Raw genomic sequence first — 22,265 nt, forward strand, 5'->3', positions numbered from 1 at the left:
TCCCCAGGGAGTCCTTGGGAGTTGTAGTGTACATGGCGTTGGGTAGAGAAGTCCTACAGAGGTTATTTTCCCCCACCCACACAAAACAACAATCAATCAACACTTTATTACAGTTGCCAGGATTGGGGAGTGGGGAAGCTATTAAAGCGAAACAAGCTTTGGAATAAATTTATTAGATGGTAGCGTAGATATACTTTCCGCCTCTCTCCCCCCTTCTTTTCCACCCCACCTATCTTTCTACTTGCCTCCTCCTCCACCTCCTCCAGCAACCCACTGCTCTTTTGGGTCCCAGTGCATATTCACTGAAGACCAATGTGTTTGAGTAATCCCCATAAATGGCGGCTGAGGATCACACCCAGCAGGCCCAAGCAGTCAGAGCTCATTGTAGAGGGTCGTGGGGATTCTACCCTCTGCTTTCTGTGACAGACCTCATAGATTCTGGTTTTAGGCGGCTACTGTGGGACATTATATGGCTAAGATTTTCGAGAGAAGCAGGAGGTGGGGCTTGAGGGTCTGATTATGGGTCCTCTACCTCCTCACCCCAGGGGACGCAGGTGGTGCTGTGGGTTAAAGCCTCAGTGCCTAGGGCTTGCCGATCGAAAGGTCGGCGGTTCGAATCCCTGCGGCGGGGTGCGCTCCCGCTGCTCGGTCCCAGCGCCTGCCAACCTAGCAGTTCGAAAGCACCTCCGGGTGCAAGTAGATAAATAGGGACCGCTTACCAGCGGGAAGGTAAACGGCGTTTCCGTGTGCGGCTCTGGCTCTGGCTCTGGCCAGAGCAGCGATGTCACGCTGGCCACGTGACCCGGAAGTGTCTCCGGACAGCGCTGGCCCCTGGCCTCTTAAGTGAGATGGGCGCACAACCCCAGAGTCTGTCAAGACTGGCCCGTACGGGCAGGGGTACCTTTACCTTTTACCTTTACCTCCTCACCCCAAAACAACTCCAGCAGAGACTGAGCATTCTAGACTGAGTGGGAACTGGCGGCCCTCCAGATATTACTGAACTACAACTCCCATTTTCTCTGGCCATTGGCCATGATGCCAGACTCCAAACATGGGGAGGGCCAGAAATTGTACTTCTCTGTCTAGACATTCTATGGGATCGGAGCTCCCCTCCCAACTGACTCGACTCTACTCAGTTTCTGGGAAACTCAACTGAATTCCTTCGAGCTCCTTAACATATTAAAACCTCTCCTACTTTCCCAGGTGGAGAGACTTGGATAGTTCTAGGTTCCCCCTCACCATCCATCAAAAGCCCATGTTACACACCAATTATTTGGCAATGAGCCCCAGCCTCACAATCATCACTTCCACTTTTAAAGTAGCTCCTTGCTGGGAGATGCGGTACACTAGACCTGCAACTTATGCACATTTAACTTGCTCTCCCCCCCCACACCCTCTACGCACTTGGTGGGGAAAGATGTTAAAAGGGGGGGCGTTGGCGGGGGGAACTTTGGCAATTCCACCTGCTATTGCACCCAATGCGTTTTGACTATATGTGATTTTGGGTTTATGCACAATCCTCGGAATAAGTTGTAGGTCTACTGTATACATTAAAAAGCAAATCTTATCACCGCGCATGGCAAGAAAAGGCCATAACAAGTGCAGTTTGTGGTGGTGATATTAAAGAACAGCCCATCTATTCCTACTTCTTTCAAAATCACCGTTTCACTAACAAGAGCACGGAGATCTGTGTAGGAAAAAATGCTACCCGAAGAGGGGGCCACCCAGAGATACGAGCTATTAGCCCCAGAGTTGACAGTGAGAACGTACAAGCCACCACCACCCAGTTTTCTTACTGACACAGTGGAGCCTTGTCCTCATTATGTGGGAAGATTAAGAAGCAGCAAAATCCCATTGGGGCAATGCAATTTTGTCCCAGCACGTTAAGAACTCTGCATGGAAGGGCACTGTACAATCCAGTTACACCTTTTCAACTGTGATTAACGAATCTGGCACAAGTTACACGGAACAAACACCCGCAAGCACCTAGGGAAATAAAAAAGCGATCGTTTCCCAGCTCTTAAAGCTGTCTTGCTGCGTTATTTATCTCACTGTAACAGGAGTTTGGTGATGGATTAGCAAGTCGTTGGCACCAGAGGAAGACGTGGGAAAGATAGAACAAGAGAGACAACTGGTGATTTGGTGAAGGGGTAGCTTAACTTTTCACCACGGACCAGCTGATATTGTGCTCAGGAGACAAGACACAAGACACGAATTAAAACAGATTTCTGCCAACAATATCCATGCAGGAGAGTTTAGGAAGGCAAGAACATCTATAAGAATTATTTTTAACAAAGGGATGAAAGGACAGATGATTAGGGGATGGTTGGGGATCTGGCCTTTTGATTTGTTGTGGTTTTCTTTTTTTAAAAAAAGAAGGTCTGTCAGTATCAGCCAGTAGATTCCCCTCCAGTTATTATCCTCTCTAGCCCACTAAATTGTATCCAGCTTTTAAAGCACCTAATTTAGAAGGCTGTCCAGTTCATGTTTGATGGAGAGGTGATCTGTTGATGCCACCCTGACCCCATTATAGCTTTAAACGGCAACAACTGAAAAAATAATAATAATAAAAAAGATTGTGTGCTATTTCTTCAGTTGTGCATTTCCCAGTTTGACCATTGGCAAATAAGTTTACAAAAAGCTACTAATGAGACAACATGTGTGTGTGCGCGCGCAGATATACACAGAGAATGTAAACACACTTTCCCACATGTATCTCGGTTAGTCATTTTGGTACTTTGGTCGACTAGGGATGGGGTGGGATGGGGGGTTGGGAACCCACACCTTTCTTGCAATCAGAAACTCATTTTTGCTTAGTTGCCTGCAGGCAATTGTTACAGCCACCATCAGTGACTAAGTGAATTGCTCAACAATTCCAAGAACTGTAAATTGTTTACACTTTTGCTCAACCATCAGTTCACATTACGCCCAAGTCATTCCTCTTTCCTTCATCCATCCCATAATCTCTTGACTGAAAGCTCCTCTGCTTTCTTTCACCTTAAACAGCAGACCCATTGCCCTCAACTTCCTCTCCAAAAGCTTCCATTGTCTTCCTTCCCCTATATCAGTTTCCCAAACTTGGGTCTCCAGCTTCTTTTTGGACTACAGTTCCCATCATCCCTGAACACTGGTCTTGCTAGCTAGGGATGATGGGAGTTGTAGTCCAAAAAAACAGCTGGAGAACCCAAGTTTGGGAAGCCCTGCTCTACACTGTCTTCCTTTGCTGAGGCAAAGATGGCGGCTCCACCCCACCCCGTACAAAAGCCAACTTGACTTGCAGTTTATTTCTACTTCAGTGCTGATGATGAGATGGGATCCTTCACCACCCCAAGGGAACAAGCCAGATTAAGGCGCTCAGGGCAGGTCACATGGCAACACGGGGGGGGGGGCGCGTGTCTGCTGGCTCAGAAGGAATAGCCAAGGCCTGCAGCTTCTGTCCCTCAGCACCTGCTGCCTGAAGCAGCCTCTTCACTCTCCCCAATAGCAGGGAGGCCTTGCAGTGTTGTCAGTCCTGCTGCTGCTGGATATACAGATACAATGATGTACTGAATGCAGAGAAAGAAGTAGCCAGTGAATGGGTATCTGGACAGACAGAAGAGCACCAGGGTCAAGGTGTGGATCAGATGAAAAGAAAATGGTGGGCAGCAAATAAGCAGGGATAACTTCACACTGCTAAATATGCTAGTGGGGTAACAGAACAATATAATGATTGGCTAAATAGCTGGACAGGTACACCAGAATATCTGTGCATCCTCCTTCCCTCCATCCTTCCATAAACATGCCAATTTATTTCCAACCCGCCTGTCCTTCCAGCACTCTCAAAAAACAGTTTCAGGTTTAGAGACTGAAACCAACAGTACAAGCGCAGGAGATGGAATCGTCCTTGGCAAGGTAGCCTGATGGATGGTTGCATAAAACAACAGAGAAGTGGAAGGTGAGACAGAGATGGTATCAGTGGTGCACAACCTTGGATTTTGAGACGCCTTATAACCAAGATGCATTTTTTAGTGCATCAAAATATCTGTATCATCCCATGCCTAGGGAGAGTACAATAATTGGTCAGTGTGCGTGCGTGTGTGTGTGTGTTTCTCAGTTGCACAGTGCTTTTCTCTCACAAGAGAAGGGAGACGGCAAGAATCACACCGGAGGTGCAGCCTGCCTGCCCCTGTCCATTTTCCTCTTGAACGCAACCGTGAGAGATTTGAGATCAATGGCTCTTTGGGATGGGTCAACCAGCAGTCACCTGCAGACAACATTTGGCCCATAGACCAACTCACATCAGAGGGGCTGAGAAATTCTGCCAAAAAGAGGGCAGGAGGAGTGCTGGGGTGGGGGACAGCTAGAGAAACCAAAGCGATAAAAACCAATACCGCTCTTCTACTTTTCTATAGTCCAATCTCTTCATCCTGTTCATCCTCAAAACTGTAGCCCTGCCCTTCATCCTCCTCCTCCTCCTCTTCTTCCTCCGCCTCCTCCTCCTCATCTTCTTCACCACCGCGATGGAGGTGCCCCTTTGGGCTGGAGCTCTCGACCCTCAGCGGTTCCTGTTCCTGCCCTCTGATGCTGTCCCAGTCTTTGTCCATCACTCCCAGCACATCGTCCAAGATGGAAGGCCCCAAGTCCAACTGGAAAGAGAGGAGGGATTCGGCATGTTCCAATGTGGGGCTCTCCAAGGGGAACTTCTGGGGCAGGTCCCAGTCCCTTCCGTTAGAGGGCTTCTGCCGCTCTGCCTTCTCCGGGGTCTGCAGGGCCACAAAGCTGCCATCCGGGGTCGACGTCGCCGGGCTCTGAACTATGCCATTCCCGCTCCCAGGAGGAGACAACAGTTCAAAGCGGGCATCTCCAGGGCTAGAGAAGGCCCCAGGGGACACATCGGGAGGCAGCCCATTGGCCTTGGAGCCCCCGTGGTTGCTGAGGAAAGACGTGTCGCCAAAAGCATCTCCCCCACGGCCGATGTGCATCGTGTGCCGGAAATCACCCAAGGGGGCGCTGATCATGGCCCGGTCCAAACGGGGCCGCTTCTTGGAGTGGGAGACAGGGGACTGCTTGAGGATGGGCATCTGGGGGGGGGGGGAGAGGAGAGAAAGAGAAATGTGTGAGAAGGCGAAAGGGCTGGAAGTTTCCCAACGGAGCCAGCATAGTCCTCACTTGACCTTAGGCAACTCACTCGCCCATCTTGAGTCCCCAGCCACAAAATGGAAACAATAGCCTACCATACAGTAGCCTACCATACAGGGCTTTGTGGAGACACACACTGAAACCCCCTTTTCATTCTCTCCCCCCCCCCATAATCATTATTTTAAAAACTATATAGAATTCGCGGTTGTCTTGGCGGCTGCCTCATCTCTGACAGATTTGTATCCTGCCCCTCCTTCCAAGGAGCTCAATGGAGGGCTACCCCAGTTTATTTGCACAACAATCCTGCAAGGTAGGCTACACAGAGAAATTGCTACTTATTCTGAGGCCATTACCAAGTAGAGGTTTAAACCCAGGTCTGTATCCTTGATCAATCCACTTCACTCCACTGGCACTAAGGGCAGAGACCAGAGACCAGAGGCTCCTTCCCCAGTTCCTGGATGAGATTTCAGAAGCAGAGCCTGGGATGAGTGACGGCAGGAACTGTTCCTGCCCCAGCGTAGGGTGCTGAGCTCCCACTCTTGCAGTCCAGAGGACAGCAACTTGTTCAACCCGTTCCTAGAACAAGGAACGCCTAGGTTGCCATGGGAGCTAGGACTCAGGACTCCTGGGTTCCTTAAGAGAAGGAGAAGGTTGGGGGTGTGGAGCATGGAGAAAAAGGGTGAAAACCAGTGCTGGATTTACATATAAGCTAAACAAGTTATAGCTTAGGGCCCCACTCTCTTGGGGGTCCCCCAAAAAAATTAAAGGAAAAAGAAACCTGGATGTACATTTCCAAAATATAAGATAGAAAACAAATAAAATAAAACCCACATAACAGCAACAGTGTTTTGTGTTGTGTAGGCTCCTATGATGTAAGTAATGGGCCCTGCCTGCTAGCCTGCTACCTAAAATATCACTGGTTTGCTCATTTCTATATATAGGGTGCATACATTCTGCATGGCCTGGTTGTATGACAACATGTCCAAATGGCTTTAGATACCTATTAGGCCCATAAATTACCATATAGCATATATTCAACACAAAAAAACAGCGACAATTTGTTATTGACAAAGGACAGCTGGACATATAAAGGGCCCCATTACCTTCAGTAGCTTAGGGCCTCATCAAACCTAAATCCGGGCCTGGTGGGGACTGCTAAAATGGAAAAGACAGGGACTGGAAATCTTTGGCTACTACACTTGATCTTAACCAAGAAGCCGAGAAGTGAAAGCCTAGTGGGGTTTAGTTAGGATCACAGCTGAAGATAATGGGATCATCAGGACACCACAGATTTAAGCAAGGGAGAAATCAGTGCAGCCTGGGGACCAAGCCCAGGAACACATTCTCTCCCTTGTTTACCCCAACCTCAGTCTCCCTCTTGTCCAACTTTTAAGTGCCTCAGAGGAAACACCTACCTTTTTTTGTACTCTGTACTGTGCCAGACACATGGATCAAGGCTGGCTCACCCATGTGCTACTAGCCCAGAGATGGAAAGAAGAATGGGTCCCCATCAGGGAGGAATGGCAAGCTAAGCTGATGGACTAAGAGGAAATGGCAGAGCTGACCGTAAAAGCTCAGGAACCAAGAGGACAAAATCTTTAAAAAGGAACGGGGGAAATTTATAATCTATTTAAGGGACCATTGCAAGCAGAGGAAAACATTAGCAGAATTTTAATCTCGCTTTTAATGTAACAAATATTATGGATAATATGGATTGATATAAAATGTAGATTATCGAATAATATGCAGTTGTAAATGCTGACAATAGGACCCATGAAGGGGGTGGGGGCAAGTCTTGAGATTCAGAGTAATCTCTATATATGGATAAGCATTTGGATTGTTATAATTTTATACTGGTAAAATCAAATAAAATTGTAAAGAAGGGCTGGCTCACCCATGAGTGGCAGTGTTCACTGGGGGAGCAAATCCTGATACTGATCCTTCTCTCTCCCCCCCCCCCCCCGTTCTCAATGTAAGGTAAAGGTAAAGGTAAAGGTAAAGGGACCCCTGACCGTTAGGTCCAGTTGTGGACGACTCTGGGGTTGCAGTGCTCATCTCGCTTTATTGGCCGAGGGAGCTGGCGTACAGCTTCTGGGTCATGTAGCCAGCATGACTAAGCCGCTTCTGGCAAACCAGAGCAGTGCATGGAAACACCGTTTACCTTCCCGCTGGAGCGGTACCTATTTATCTACTTGCACTTCAAACTGCTGGGTTGGCAGGAGCAGGGACCGAGTAACTGGAGCTCAGCCCATTGTGGGGATTCGAACCATCAACCTTCTGATTGGCAAGTCCTAGGCGCTGTGGTTTAACCCACAGCTCCACCTGTGTCCCTTAACCCCCTTCTTCCATGGCAGGGAGGGGGGAGCTATATTGTGGTCCGCCTCAGGTGTCAAAATGTATTGGGCTGGCCCTGACATGGATGGTGCTTTGGAGATACAAGGTGGGACTCCTGGGTGCTGCCTGCCTATTGCATGTCATGATCTCAGGTGTGATGATCTAAGAGCCGGGAATGATTCATGCTTTAATGGGGAACAACGCAGCAGCTGCGCTGGGGGTAGGAGACATAGTCTGGGCAAGTACTGGGGAGGGGAGGAGAAGGAGGACAACACGGAGGAGGTGGAGGCCAAGTTAGAAGGAAGCCGGCAAGCTCCGAAGATCAGAAAGCGCTGACAGAAGTGGAAAAAAGGGCAGGGAGGGAGAGTCGAGTCAGCACAGGTGGGAGAGAAAGAGAAACCCAAACACATTAGGAGGCAAGGAGAGAAAAGAACCCAGGAGTCCTGGCTGCCAGCATCCCTTCCTCTCAGCCACTCAACACCACACCCTTCCAGCAGAACACAGGAAGGTAGCTGGCTGCCAATCTCCTAGCCAGCTCTTAACTCTTCAGGTACCAAAAAAACCTCGAATGGGGAAGGACTGAGCCCTTTCTGTACAAGGGAAATTTCACTTTAAAAAACCCCTGAAATGTGCATTAAAAATCTACAATAACAGGCAAAGTCTAATGGTTCTGAATCTTGCCCGTTCACTCAGTTCCACCAACACTGAGATTAAATGCTGGTTCTCCGTCATGCCTCAGAAATGCATCCCTCAACTGTGGAGGCAGCTGCCAATATTTGGCGCAACTATTTTTTTATACCAAGTGGTTAGATATGCTGATGGTTTCTCTTTCGTTATGCATTGCTTCTTTCACTTATTTTCCTACGTGCTCCAAACTGCTTTGGGCACAGATTTCTGCTGGAAAAGCAGCAGGGGGGAAACCAACATATGTTTTTGTGGAGGTCAGTAAATTCCATAAAAAATAAATAAATACTGAGATATGTCTGTAGGGCAGCTCAGGCCCAGAGGCTGATTGTGGCCCTCCAGGCCTCTCTACGTGGCCCTCAAGACTCTCCCCAAGCCACACCCCTCACCAGCCCTCTTTTGCACCCCCCCCCTTTGTGTTTTTGCCTGGCTGGAGAGCCATTGAACTCTGATAATGTGTCTTGCCAGCCTAGAAAGAGAATAAGAGAGGGTTATGTGGCAAACTGTGGGACGCAGGTGGCGCTGTGGGTTAAAGCCTCAGCGCCTAGGGCTTGCCGATCGAAAGGTCGGCGGTTCGAATCCCTGCGGCGGGGTGCGCTCCCGCTGCTCGGTCCCAGCGCCTGCCAACCTAGCAGTTCGAAAGCACCCCCGGGTGCAAGTAGATAAATAGGGACCGCTTACCAGCGGGAAGGTAAACGGCGTTTCCGTGTGCGGCTCTGGCTCGCCAGAGCAGCGATGTCACGCTGGCCACGTGACCCGGAAGTGTCTCCGGACAGCGCTGGCCCCTGGCCTCTTAAGTGAGATGGGCGCACAACCCCAGAGTCTGTCAAGACTGGCCCGTACGGGCAGGGGTACCTTTACCTTTTATGTGGCAAACTGGCTCCACCCACTTTCTCTCCTGGCCACGCCCACCACTGGCATGTGGCCCCTGGAAGGCTCCATAGCAGAGAATGCAGCCCCCAAGCTGAAATGGTTCCCCCCTCTCTTGCTCTAAGGTTGAGCTCTGGTCGCATGGCCCTCACAGCCATCTCTTTTTGACTCTGTCCATCCCTTAGTCCCCTTAGCTACCTCTCCCCACTGTCAAGACTATACTGTAAAACCCTTGGGGCAGAGACCCAGCTTCACTGCTTAGGTTAAGTCAGCAATGCACTGTGTATGTTTTACTTACCACTACAGTTACCGGACTTTATGGAACACAACCCAGCCTAGACTAGACAGGGCTGCAAGATGGATCTTTCCACCAGATCCAGCCCTGCTTAGCTTCAGATTTTGTTGAAGTTCAAGGCAGCTTTGGTGAACAGATGACTTCAAAGTGGCTGCATCCGCCATATAACTTCTGCCAAAGTGCTCTTTGCCTGAACTGGCATATCTCCCACCCCGAAGGCCATAAATGATAAACACCAACCCTGAGCCAGCAACAACAGTGCAATGCTCCACTGGATATTTTTTTTGGGGGGGTGAGATAGAAAAGTTGGCAGGATGGGAAGCCCAGCCTGGTCAACATGAACCTGGTTAAATGTATGCTCTCCTCCTTCTAAGCCAGAGTTTACATGAAGACAGCTAAGTTCTGGGACAGGCAGAGCAGGAAGACAAATTCAAAAGGTGGCTTTTAAAAGAACAGAAGAACGGAAGATCACTAAATGGTGGATGGGAAAGAGCTGTGGTGTTTGTGTCATTAACTGCAGTCCAGGAGAGATCTATCAAGCAACACTTGCACTAACAGCGTACATATAACAACCAGAATAGTACTGGGAAAACTACATTGTTTTGGGGGTGGTGGGAGAAGTATTCTCCCAAGCATAAAAGAGATTGCATTCACGAATCCAGCTTGCCAAGAGCTGCTCGCCTGGTCACCTGTGTCAAATTCAGACTCGCCTCCAGGCGACTAGCAGGAAAAACGTTATAACTTGTTTGTTTTTCATGAATGCCCCAATTGACCAGCATAGTCTGTGAGGACAAGTTAGCTAATAAGAAGCGGGGGGCAGTTTGTGGAGGGGAAGTTTTCTCTACGCAAGGCTGATTTCAGGCAAGGGATGTGGGGAGGGGAGAGCAGGGGATAATGCCACAATACCGCCCCCCCCCAACAAAAGTGAACTCTTGGGCGTACACACTAAAACGCATCAATTGTGCATGCAATAACTTAACGGAGAGACGGGGAACAGCTGAGATCCAGAAGGGCTGGGGTCTGACATGGTCCTGGCACAAACCCAGAGAGGCTTATGCTCCAGCCTCTTGGGAGAAGATATCTATTCCCTCCTTTCCCGTCCATGTTTCCCTTCTCTGCGGATGACAGATATGGTTACGAGGCCCGGAGTACGATGACGGAATTTCCTTTGGTAAATGAAATGAAGACCTTTGAAAGGCTCAGATGTGGCCGTGGTTGAGGAAATGATCAGGAATCGGGGGGGGGGGGGGGGAGATGTGATGGGGCAGAGCCATTTAGCCCAGACACCTGGGTTCCCTGGAACGGAACAGTGATCAAGTGAATACAAAGTGCCAGTGAAGGGCTTGGGAGCCAGGGCTCTTCTTGGAAAGGGACAGGATTTAACTGGGTTGTTGTGGTGGCAGCGAAACCAACGTGGGTGTTTGAACGTGTGGGTTTGCTGGCTGAGAGGTGGGATATGGGGGGCTACAGCATGATGTGGGGCTGGGTGCAAATAAGGTACCCTGCACCGATTGGAGGCTTACAGGGGTGGGGGAAAGCCAGGACTCCTGGGTTCTTTAGGAGGGGGGGTCAAGAAAGGGGGCATAGGGGAAGTTTAGCTGCAAGCCAGGAGTTTTGATTGCCTGTGGAGAGCATGCCAAGAAGCTCAGGCTAGGGGGCCTATTTACTTTAGCCCCAGCCAACACCCTCTCTTGCTCCCAGCCCAGCCGCTCTTTGATTTATGGCCACTCACTCATTCCTCTTGCCAGACACACACCCCTTTTGCTACACAAATGGTGGCTTCTCCCTCCCCGCCCCCTTCTCTCCTGGGATGAGGCACCCAAGGGCTGAAGACCATCTCCACCCACCCACCCCACCTTTCGAGGAGAGAACCACCTAAACCTGCCCACCTCACTCAAGCCCACTCCCCACTCCCACAACCCAACTCAGGAACCCTGCAGCTTTTTCCCACCTCTTCCAGATTTCCTGTGCCTTGGCTCCTAAACCCCAGTCCTCTGTTAGAGGAACCAGGAGTCCTACTTCCCTGCTGGCTGGCTCAAAACCACTAAATCCCACCCTGCCTTGTGGGAGAGCCCACAAGGCCCTGTCTGGCAGCCACTCCCTGCTGACCCCGCAATCCTGTCTCCGGGAACTCAGGAGTCCAGACAGCCTGCTGCGCTCTCTCGCCTTCTGACTTGCAGCAGTTGGCTGAGAGCTGTCAGCCGGCACAAAGCATTGCTTAGAATCTCTCCCAGGTGCTAGCGAAACTCACCTTTGCAAAGAAAACACTCCAACGTCCTTTTCCTTTCCCCCACAGCTCGGGGTGACTCACAGGACTGTCCCGGTCGTTCTTCCTGCTTTTGTAGTCGCCCCAATCCGCTGCCTCCGCCAAGAGGCAGTGCCAAGTGAACCAGAGCTACAAAACGCGTATATCCTTCCCTGGATATTTGCAGTTGGATCCTGTCGCCACTTTTGTCTAGCTAGGTCCGGGAAGTTTGCTCGCAGTTCTCAGAAATCCCCAGCAAAATTTCCTCTTTTCTCTCTCCTTTCATTTGTCCGCCTCTCACACTCCTCTCTTTCTCTCTCTCTCTCTTTCACCCACTTCTTCGTCACGAGCTTTCACTCCTCCCTTCTTGGGTGGTGGCCCGGAATTTTATTTATTTATACCTGCATTAGAAAGATGAAATCGTAGATGTCAGAAGCTAAAGCAAAACCAAACACACTGCTTGCCCCAAAGAAAAGAAAGAGGTGGGGGGGGGGGAGACACAAGCCCCAAATGGGGGGAAAAACGCTTGGGATCCAGGAGCCAAAAAAAATATTGTCCCAAGAAGAGGGGAGAGGAAATTTGAAAAACACAAAAAGCCTCTCCATTGCCTTATAAAGTTCACTGCATTCCTGAACTTCCGGACTTGGTTGTCGTGTTTGGAAACCAGGCTAAGCGCCGGATTGGGGAGGATTGGTGAAAGAGTAGAGGGCTGCAAAGAAGGGAATTTGAGAAAGGAAGCATGTGGCTTTAAAACAAAAGTGGCATGTTGAAAAAACAACAGTGAGGAGGTATGGAAAGAGGGAAACTGAAGTGGAGGATGGTGGAAGGGAACAACTGGGAGCAAGATGGGGGGGGGGGGGAAGAGATGGAAGAAGACTGATGGAGAGGGCAAAGGATGCCCTAAGCTATATTGGGGCATGGGGCTATCCCATATTAAGGAAGCAACAACTTATGCACAGAAAATCAAACAGAAAAGATAATGGAGCGGTTACGGACACAAAAGACAATCAGGAAGGGTGATGCAATTGGAAAGAATGGAGGAGTGGGGTACCACATGACTGTAGGGGGGCATTAGAGTATGGATAAGAAAGATAAACCCAAGGCTGTGGATTCTGTGCAATTATAATTTTAAACCTCAACATTCATTTTTTTTTAAAAAAAACCAAAATAGGTTTCTAGCCCTCATGATTGGTTTTCCTGATGATTCCCATTTTCTTATGCTATATACATTATCACCTTTCCCTTCCCTAAAGGTCTCCTTACGCCCAGACAATTTATTCTAACTGCTCCATGGATGGTAGAGGATGCAATTTTTGCAAAAACTCAACCACTACCTTCAAAATCAAGCAAAGCATGCTCATCACAAAATCTAAGCATATCGGCGTAATTAGAGTTTCCTTGTTGTGACACACAATAGGCAAGAACCATACATATGAGGGGAGAACGTGTTAAGAGATGTGATGGATAGATGAATTGCTCCATCTTACTGGTTCCTAAGTCCCATGTAAAAGGCTCCCCGCAAGCAGAAAAGTAGAGCAGCAAGGGGAGGGCTTGCAATACAGCTCTTCTTGCTGAAGCACAGGTTCTCTTCTTGCAGGGAATCTGTGTCACAGGAGGCAAACCTACCATAAAATTGCACCCTGTGGCCTTCTCTTTAATTCCAGGTGTTGCCAGGAGGAGGGTCAGAAACTTTGAACGCAGTTACTTTACGGTGCAAGGCATTATGGGTGGTCAGAGGCACTTGCCTCTTTGTCACGAACCTGTGGCTGATGATCACCACAGAATCCTGGGACCATCAGTATTGAAAACAAGTTTTGAGCCAGATAACCCTGGTATCTTGATCTTAAATGTACCTCTTTACCTTGGCCTTTGACACATGAGATATGCGTTTTCAGGACCCCACCCCATACCTGTGACTATAATCTTTCAGCTGCATTTAATTCTGAATTTTAAATACCATTAACCCATCGTGGGACGTGCTGGTGAAGCATGGATATTATTATTATTATTAAGCAAGCCAGGGGATTATTTTCAACTTCTGCAGTGTGCAACAATATAGAAGCACACTTGTTTTTGTGCAGAACGCATTCCCTTGGCCATCAGGTATACCCTTTATGCCTTTTGTCTGGGGCTGAGGCTCCAATACTTTGGCCACCTCATGAGAAGAGAAGACTCCCTGGAAAAGACCCTGATGTTGGGAAAGATGGAGGGCACAAGGAGAAGGGGACGACAGAGGACGAGATGGTTGGACAGTGTTCTCAAAGCTACAAACATGAGTCTGACCAAACTGCGGGAGGCAGTGGAAGACAGGAGTGCCTGGTGTGCTCTGGTCCATGGGGTCATGAAGAGTCGGACAGGACTAAACAACAACAATACCCTTTATGCAACTGGGATCAAGGAAGACTGGGCTGAAGATCAACAGGTGGAGCTCCCAGACTCACTTCTCTGCCACAGGAATCCTCTTTTTAGAGTTTATGCACTGACAGTCAGATGGAGGGAGATCTGCAGTCCTCCCAGAGTGCGGATGGATGGATGTAGCCAAGGAGGCACAGGCAAAAAGCGAAGATTGGGAGAAGGACGGCTGGTTGAAAGGAGAGGAGTTTGGAGATGAATGGTTTAAAGGGGGAGGCGCGATCGCGTGCTAAGATTAGTCAGCTTTAAGGAAAACAACCTTTCGAGAGGCAGATCTACGTCCGTATGTGGGACGCAAGGGGTGAAGGAGGTCGTTGCACATACCGATAAATCTCAGCGTCAAGAACTTTTTATCTCTATTTATGAGCATCAGGTTCAAAGCTTATGTTTAACAGTGAAGTAGACAAAAAAAATGGGGGAGAGAGACAGGAGGGCAATCGTAGGAGACAGCGGCTGCTATTCTCCTCATCCTCTTCCACTTCCACCAGACATCTTTGCTCCTCATCTAATGGCAACATCATTCAGATAAGGCTTGAAGAAAAAAGTTGGTATTTCTCCATGCCCTAGTACAGGGGGCAGCAAACTTTTTCAGCGGGGGACCTGTCCACTGTCCCTCAGACCTTGTGGGGGGACAGACTATATTGGGGGGGGGAGGAACGAATTCCTATGCCCAACAAATAACCCAGAGATGCATCTTAAATAAAAGGACACATTCTACTCATGTAAAAACACTCTGATTCCCGGACCGTCCACGAGCCGGATTTAGAAGGCGATTGGGCCGGATCCGGCCCCCGGGCCTTAGTTTGCCTAACCATGGCCCAGGGTGTCAGGATGGGGCACACACAGCCCACCAGAATATTGTGGCAGATTCCTGAGGTGGAAGAATGAACAATGGCCAGGGCCGTGTGTGTTGCCTTCAAGCTAGAACAGCAGGCAGAAGGCTGAGCATTTGCTAAAGAGGTTGGTCTTGCTAGCATTTAGTCCTAACATTTAAATTTTAGGAATGAAATCATGGCTAACAACAAAAACAAAAAACAGTGTTCAGAGGATTTGAGAAATCTGCTGGTCATCTTATTTATTACATTTATATCCCACCTTCCCCCCATGGAGCTCAGGATGGCATACCAGGTTCTCCCCCATCTTATTTAATCCCAACAGTAACCCTGTGAGGTAGATTAGGCTGAGAGGCAGCGATTGACCCAAGGTCTCCCAGTGAGCTTCATGGCCCAGTGGAGGGTTTGAACCCTCGTCTCTCAGGTCCTACTTCAGCACTCACTACGCTACACAGTCTCTCTTATTGGACTACAGTGGTACCTCGGGTTAAGAACTTAATTCGTTCTGGAGGTCCGTTCTTAACCTGAAACTGTTCTTAACCTGAAGCATCACTTTAGCTAATGGGGCCTCCCGCTGCTGCTGCATGATTTCTGTTCTCATCCTGAAGCAAAGTTCTTAACCCAAGGTACTATTTCTGGGTTAGCAGAGTCTGTAACCTGAAGCGTCTGTAACCTGAGGTACTACTGTATTTACATTTGAAGGATGGAGCCAACAGAGGGGGCTCAATGGCATAAAGGATCAGGCCACATCTGGCCTACGTACCGCACTCTGGTCCCCACTTCTCAATCCCACCCCTGATTTAGAAATAATGTCATTTATTTGAAACTATTTTTAGGCAATTTTTTTTTTGGGGACAATGCTCATCCAAGATGGCTTACAGCCACAAAGCCAAGAAGGAGCAGGAGAAAAAGAAACAGTTAACGCAGACGTTTTAAAACCAGAAATAGCTTGGCCCATCTCCTTACAAGAATAAGAAAGCCAGGAAAACATGGCCGCAGCCCAACCAAGAAAACATCACTCCTGGAAGGCCAATTGGAAAGGGCAGATCTTCAAGGCCTTCTGAAAACCCCGCTGCACAGAAGTCTGAAACTCCCTTCCGTCCAACGAGGCTAGAAAACATTGTTCCAATAATGAGACTAGATTAAAACAACAACGAATTAAGGCATTTTCCAGCCACGAGCCTGAGTGAGGCAAAATATTGGGGGAATGATAAAGAATTGTCGATTAAAGGGGTGGAGGCGACAGCAGCCAGTAACATGACCTGAAGATAACAATTAGCAAATAATGGGAGATTTTGGCAGCAGCAGAGGACAAGGGACTGGGACAGGAGAGTTTTTATTGAGTACTGGAAAAAGTAATCAACAAGACAAATGAAGAATTTTCTCCTTAAGTTTACTGGAAATGTGTGTGTGACTTTTTATTCTTTTAGGAAATATAAGCAAAAAGGGGGGGGGGGGTGAATGCTCTTTCAGCAAACTTGGACCTTCATCAGAGAGCGCTGTCTCCTAACCGCTCCTGCTCCAATTTCATAAAGTCAATGGCATTTTCCGCCCATGGATGTTTCTGCTATCAGGGTCTTAGCTGTTCAATTTGCTGTTATCTGAAATGCTTCCTTTCTGTTCCCCCACGCACTGATGCGTCAGCAAAAAATGATGTGCTGCCATGTGACTCATTGATTGATCTCTATCCACGATGGGATAAAAAAGGGAATAGGGAGCCCATAGGCCTGGACCACAGCGAAGAGTTTCAGGGAAACTGGGTTTTGACTGGGAATCACAAAGGGAGAAAGGGCTGCTCCAGTCAGGTCCGGGCTCACCGCCTTCCCACAGACATCTGTGAGATGATGTGAGAACAGTGATGTGAGGACAGTGTGAGAACAGGATGCTAGACTAGATGGGCTATTGGCCTGATCCAGCAAAATCTTCTTACGCTATGTGTGTGTGTGTGTGTGTGTGTGTGTGTGTGTGTAAGAAATTTAGGTGCAATTCCTGAACTCTGTGAATGGGTTCTAGTCTCTGAAATACAAGAACCACTTTATCCAAGTTGCTTTCGTGTAAGGGAAGTGGGGAAATCCTGTGTCTAGAGATTGCTCCAGAGTTCGGCAGCTACACAGGGTGTAAATACAACTGAGGGGGGCCTCCTGTTCATGGAGGTTATGACCAAAGCTTATTCTGGGGTGCAGGGGTTTGGCAACTTGTTCTTATTCAGGCTGCAGTGTCAAATAAGGAACTGGGAACCAGGAGCCACCTCGAGACTGGTCCAACAAGCTGTGGAAGAAAGCTCTGCTCAGTTGCAACAACTGCCACCTATGCACACAGCGTTTTGCCTACGCACCTGCTTTTGTACACCAAAAGGGCTTCCTTGTAGGAAATTGACGAGAGTTAAAAGAGCAGCCCGTCTGGGATCAGACCCAAAAGTCCAGCAACCTGCCAAAAGCTAACATGTGAAGAAGGTCTAGCGATGAGGATGGGGTGGAAGGGTTTGGCTGGATCCTGGGTTGAGTAGGGAGGTGTTTGGAGTCACAGTGAGGCGCAGCGGATCTGGCGCAACAAACAGCATGTCCAACGCAAGACTGCAAGCTCCTTGGGGCAGGGGCCTGTTTGATTTGCTCATGCTATTCTGTTAAGTGGGACATACATCGGTGATGCTATAAAAAGATGGCAGCTCAGCTCTGGTTTCAACTACCTGTTCGGTCAAGGACACACTGGTTTCCTCGAAGGCAAGTTTCCTCCTGACCTCAGCTTCCCCATCTGCTAAGAAGGGGGAATAGAATAGCTCACTCACCTTCCACAAGCGCCTAATACAGAGTCAGATCATGGGTCCACCTAGTTCAGAACTGTTTACACTGACTGGCAGGGACTCTCCAAGGCTTCCCACGGGGGCGTTCCCAGCCTGGCCTGAAGATGTTGGGGAACAAACCTGGAATCTTCTGCATGCAAAGCAGACGCTCTGTTGCAGAGCTATAGCCTTTACTCTGACGCAAGCATTTCATGCTGACAGGAGCACTTTCATGAGGCTAAAGCACAGCATGTGTAACTCCTCCCAGTAGAATCCAAAGGCTGTCTTAGCCATGCCGGCTAAATAGAACCTCCACGTTCAGGGGCAAGCTATCTCTGGAGACAAACAGGGAACAGCTCTTGCCTTTGTGACCTGCTTAAGGGGTTCTGGAGGCATCCTTGAAAACAGGATGCTGGGCTAGATGGAACTTTGGTCCTGACTCTCTAAGCTGCGCAGCAGCCTTTCTCAACCTGTGGGTCCACAGATGTTGTTGGACTACAACTCCCATCATTCCTAGCCAACATGACCAGTGGTCAGGGATGATGGGAGTTGTAGTCCAACAACATCTGAGGACCCACAGGTTGAGACCCACCAGTAAGGGGAAGAGAAGCCAGATCTCCAATTTCCCCAGGGAAACAGCAAAGTCTAGTGTGTGCAGAGAATCAAGGAGGAATAAGGAATCAAAGCAGATCATGTATCAAAACATTGTAAACGAGCCTCATTTTTTTAAAAAAGACAGCTGAATTAACACCAGCAGCACTAAAAGAGACACACAGAGAAATAAATCAATAGGAGCCGCAATACCAAAAACAAAACACAAAAATCAATTAACTAGGCAAGCAGGGACAACAAACCACATGACTGCAATTCAATCAGCAGCAACAGGAATCCAGATTTATATAACAAGCGGAGGATCCGCGGCACCCTTCCCCCGCCAAGCGCCCTGGAGACCTGGAACACGCTTTGAACATGCTGTGCGCCATGTGATCCTCAAAGGCATAGGCTTGTGCCCAACTGAGCAGGTTTCGCCAGGGAAAGTGGATGGGCCTTGCCAAATGCAGATCAATGATTTTACATAGCACACAGCAGGAATACAGGAAAATCCGCACCTCTGCACAGCACTGACAGCCCAATAACAGACAACTCGAAACTCTGAAGAATTTTTACACACAAGTGCACACTGTTTCACAACCAGCAATGTGGATTTTTCTGGGAAATTTTGAATTGGATAATTAGGCTAGTTTGCCTAATTAGGAAACATGCCTGAGGAAATTTTCTGATGCTCTAGAGAGTCACTTAATTCAGCATGTTTAATTTACTTGTATTTGGTGAACAAAGCAAAAAACTCTAGAACTGCCAAGCTTGCCCGATATCTATACAGTGGTACCTCAGGTTAAGTATTTAATTCGTTCCGGAGGTCCGTTCTTAACCTGAAGCTGTTCTTAACCTGAAGCACCACTTTAGCTAGTGGAGCTTCCTGCTGCTGCCGCACTGCCGGAGCACGATTTCTGTTCTCATCCTGAAGCAAAGTTCTTAACCTGAAGCACTATTTCTGGGTTAGCGGAGTCTCTAACCTGAAGCGTATGTAACCTGAGGTACCACTGTACTGCAACCGGCACCTGTTAATTGTTACTGATCGACTTAGGAGATTTTTCCGCAGAACAAAACCAAAGTTCGGGAAGCTGACTGTCCCCCCATCACTGTGCAAAACTCACGTGTCCTATGTATGAACCAGCCATGTGCATCACTGCTCACCCACACAGTCCTGAACTGTACACACAAACACACATATGAACCTTTCAGCCCAATACAAAACAGCCAAAAGCCTTCCTAAAAGGGACTGGATCCTTCAGGACAACCCTCCTTGACCCATTTGCTCATGTTCCCCTGCAAGTGTGAACATGCACATGTTCAGAAGGTGTGCAGGTACCTTTTCTGAATGCAGTTCCCTCCAGCGCTAGCCAGCCTCCCACTGCCTGACATCAATTCCTTCCTAACCAGGTATCTTCTGCCTTTGGATTTTTTGTGTGTGATTAACTTCAGTTTACAGCCTCTTCTCCCTGGCTCACCCCATTTGCTCACAAGTTAGTCATCCACAGGGACTTCTAATCCACACTTCCTCTCCCAGCCAAACTCAGCGTTTGGACGCAGGGAGCACAGAACTCAGGCTGCCCGCAGATCTCCTCTGGTCTCTAGAAACGTTCCCACGACCAGATTCTAACTCATTACTACTCTACACTCCCTTTCCTGGCTCCCGGTCATTGTGGCTTCAACCACTAGCCCACGCTTCCTTTCCTCAAGACTCAGGAGTCTTGAGTCTCTGGCGGCTCCTAGATCGGACGAGGAACCGCCATCGTGGTTCCACCCCAGTAGTCCAAAGAACCCAGGAGTCCTGGCTCCCAAACCAATTGCTCTTCAAGAGAGCATACCCGCTTCTAACCCACTAGGCAACACTACCTTCCCAGAGAATCCGGGGTTCCCTGCCCCTTTCCCCCTATATTTTCTAACGGAGCCCAGGGACTCTCGAGCCTACTCACGCCCTTTACAGAAAGGAACCCAGGAGTCCCGACCCACGAAACTCTCAGGGGGGCGACCCGTCGTACCTCTTTCCATCTCTCGAGCAAAGTTCCAACCACTCGGCTCCGCTTTACAGCTCTGGCAAGCCAGAGGTTAAAAGGGACGGGCGGGTCTCACGCCGCGCCCACTTTCCCTTCCTTGCTCCACTTTCTTAAAGGGATATACCAGGACGAATTCGGGAAGAGGATTGCATGATCAATAACTAAAAAATAAAATAAAGGCGGCTCTTTGGAAAGGAATTCCTTAAAGGATACACACACGTTGTAAAAAGACTGGAAAAAAAAGACTGCGGAATTCAGAATGGAGGCGGGTGGGAGAAGAGAAGAAAGTTAATGCTGGAAAAGGGTTTTTTTTCCCCTCCTCTCTCCCTTCCCGCCCCCACCCCGGCGGCTAACCCAACCCTAGGATGGAATTTCCTGAAAGTTCCTTTCCCAGGGAGAATAATCAGTTCCAGATGGGGAAAGTGGGGGGAGAGAAAGAGGAATTGGGATAACTGATAGGAGAAGAGAGGGAGAACAGAGGAAGAGAGGGGGTTTGGGGGCAACGTGAGAAGGGGAAAGGGGAGGGGAGCCCAGCACAGGAATGGGAGAATGGGGCAGAGACTAGATGGAGAAAAGAAACAGAACCTAGATAATGGAGGAGAGAAGGCAGATACTGGCGGCCGCTTCACACGTGCGCAGCTTCACGTGTCACACGCGCGCGCCGCAGGGACGCGTGGCTTCTGCGGCGTTATTTAGTGTGACGCGGCCAGCCGCATCCTTCCAGCGCTTGGGAGCAAGCGGCCCTTTTGCACGTATGTGTAGGGTCACTCATTCACTGCGCTGTGCTTCATTTCACAAACTTTGTCAAGAGCAGCGATGAGGGTTGTTGACAGCAAAACGGTTACGGCCAGGATGCAAGTGTTGTGTGTGTGGTGTGTCTTGTAATGTGTGAAGCGACAGTGAAGCAGTTAAGAAAATTGAGGGGAGGAAGAAAATTGAGGAAAGGGGGATAGGAGCGCAGTGGGGGGGGGGGGGTCCTTCCAGATGGTGGTTTTTGTTTTGTTTTTGGGTGGGATGTAAAGGAGGGTTAAGAACACAAGAGCCCAACTACACAGCATGTTGGTTATGCGTCTGTACACTTAAGTGCAAGATGGGGGTTTGTTTTGTTTTTTCAATACCAATTGCCAACAATTGGAACCCCAGCATGGGGGGTCAGGGAGGGAACTGTACCCCCCACCTGTATTGTGGGGCTGAAGGCTCCTGCGCCTGTAATTTACACAGGGGGAAAGCTCCCATTGAAGTTAATGGGATCACACCGAGGTCTACCTAAGTTGGCATCATCCTTCCCACAGTGGCCAAGCAGATGTCCATGGGAAGCACCCCCAAAACAAAGAAGGGGGGCAGGAAGGTGCTAGCTTTCTTCTCCTACAGTTGTTCTGTATTATGTATTCAGTCACATGCTGCCTTTGAATGTGGCTCATATACTTAAAAGCGTCTTACCCTCTTTTAAGCCGTCTCAAACAGTGGTCCTTGCTACATCTTGTGACCAGAAATTCCACAGAATAATTTTGTGTTGAATGAGGAAGCGCTTCCTTTGGTCTTTCCTGAGTCTCCAGTCAGTCCATTTCATCGGATTACTCCCAAGGTCGGGCATTAGGGTTGGACGCATTGTGTCACAGGCAAGCCAAACAGATGCTTCAGGTCCTTTAATTTACTTTTAGGAGTGCTGGAGAATCGGTGTGCAATCTGAGCTCAGGGTCAGAGCATGAAGAAGGCCTGCCTTAAAGCCTCCCCAATAAGTTGATTGCAAAAGTGCAATTTCAGCCTGGAACTTTCTAGCTAATTACCTTAATCCTTATGCTATGCTTGTCAGGGTGGGTGTGGGAGATGCAACCTTAGAGCAAATAGCTGCAGATTACTCAAAGCAAACACACAAAGGCATTCATTATTACAGCAAAAGCAAGGCTTTGATCCCCCAGGGATCTGGCCGGGCCCTGTGAGCACAGGATGTCGGACTAGACGGGCCTTTAGTCTGATCCAGCACAGCCAGAGACAGAAATTCAATCACTCAGGCCTAGATTGGTTGGTCCTGTGCCACTGACCATCAACCACCACATGTTGTAGTAGTGAATTCCAT

The 22,265-nt window shown here is 48.9% G+C and overlaps 1 protein-coding gene across 3 annotated transcripts; it reads right to left on the minus strand.

Annotated features, from left to right (window-relative positions):
• Positions 1–2,372: 2,372 nt before the first annotated feature.
• On the minus strand, positions 2,373–20,361 carry CDC42EP5 (CDC42 effector protein 5). 3 transcript variants are annotated; one of them, XM_079950430.1, is made up of 3 exons: positions 20,174–20,361; positions 11,553–11,947; positions 2,373–5,060 (listed from the first exon to the last, which is right to left on the minus strand). In XM_079950430.1, exon 3 carries the CDS (start codon positions 5,058–5,060, stop codon positions 4,386–4,388), a length of 675 nt encoding a protein of 224 aa, XP_079806556.1. In that variant the 5' UTR covers positions 11,553–11,947; positions 20,174–20,361; the 3' UTR covers positions 2,373–4,385. The 3 variants fall into 3 exon arrangements, with proteins under 3 accessions (XP_079806556.1, XP_079806557.1, XP_079806558.1); XM_079950431.1 differs by having other exon boundaries at positions 20,108–20,361; XM_079950432.1 differs by lacking the exon at positions 20,174–20,361 and adding an exon at positions 19,501–19,863.
• Between the last annotated feature and the right edge of the window lie 1,904 nt (positions 20,362–22,265).

The sequence above is a fragment of the Podarcis cretensis genome (assembly GCF_951804945.1).
Source record: "Podarcis cretensis genome assembly, chromosome: 13".
In the NCBI taxonomy this organism is placed as follows: domain Eukaryota; kingdom Metazoa; phylum Chordata; class Lepidosauria; order Squamata; family Lacertidae; genus Podarcis; species Podarcis cretensis.

Excerpts from the sequence above, each read along its gene's own strand:
- CDC42EP5 (XM_079950430.1), bottom strand. The coding sequence starts at position 5,060 with ATGCCCATCCTCAAGCAGTCCCCTGTCTCCCACTCCAAGAAGCGGCCC.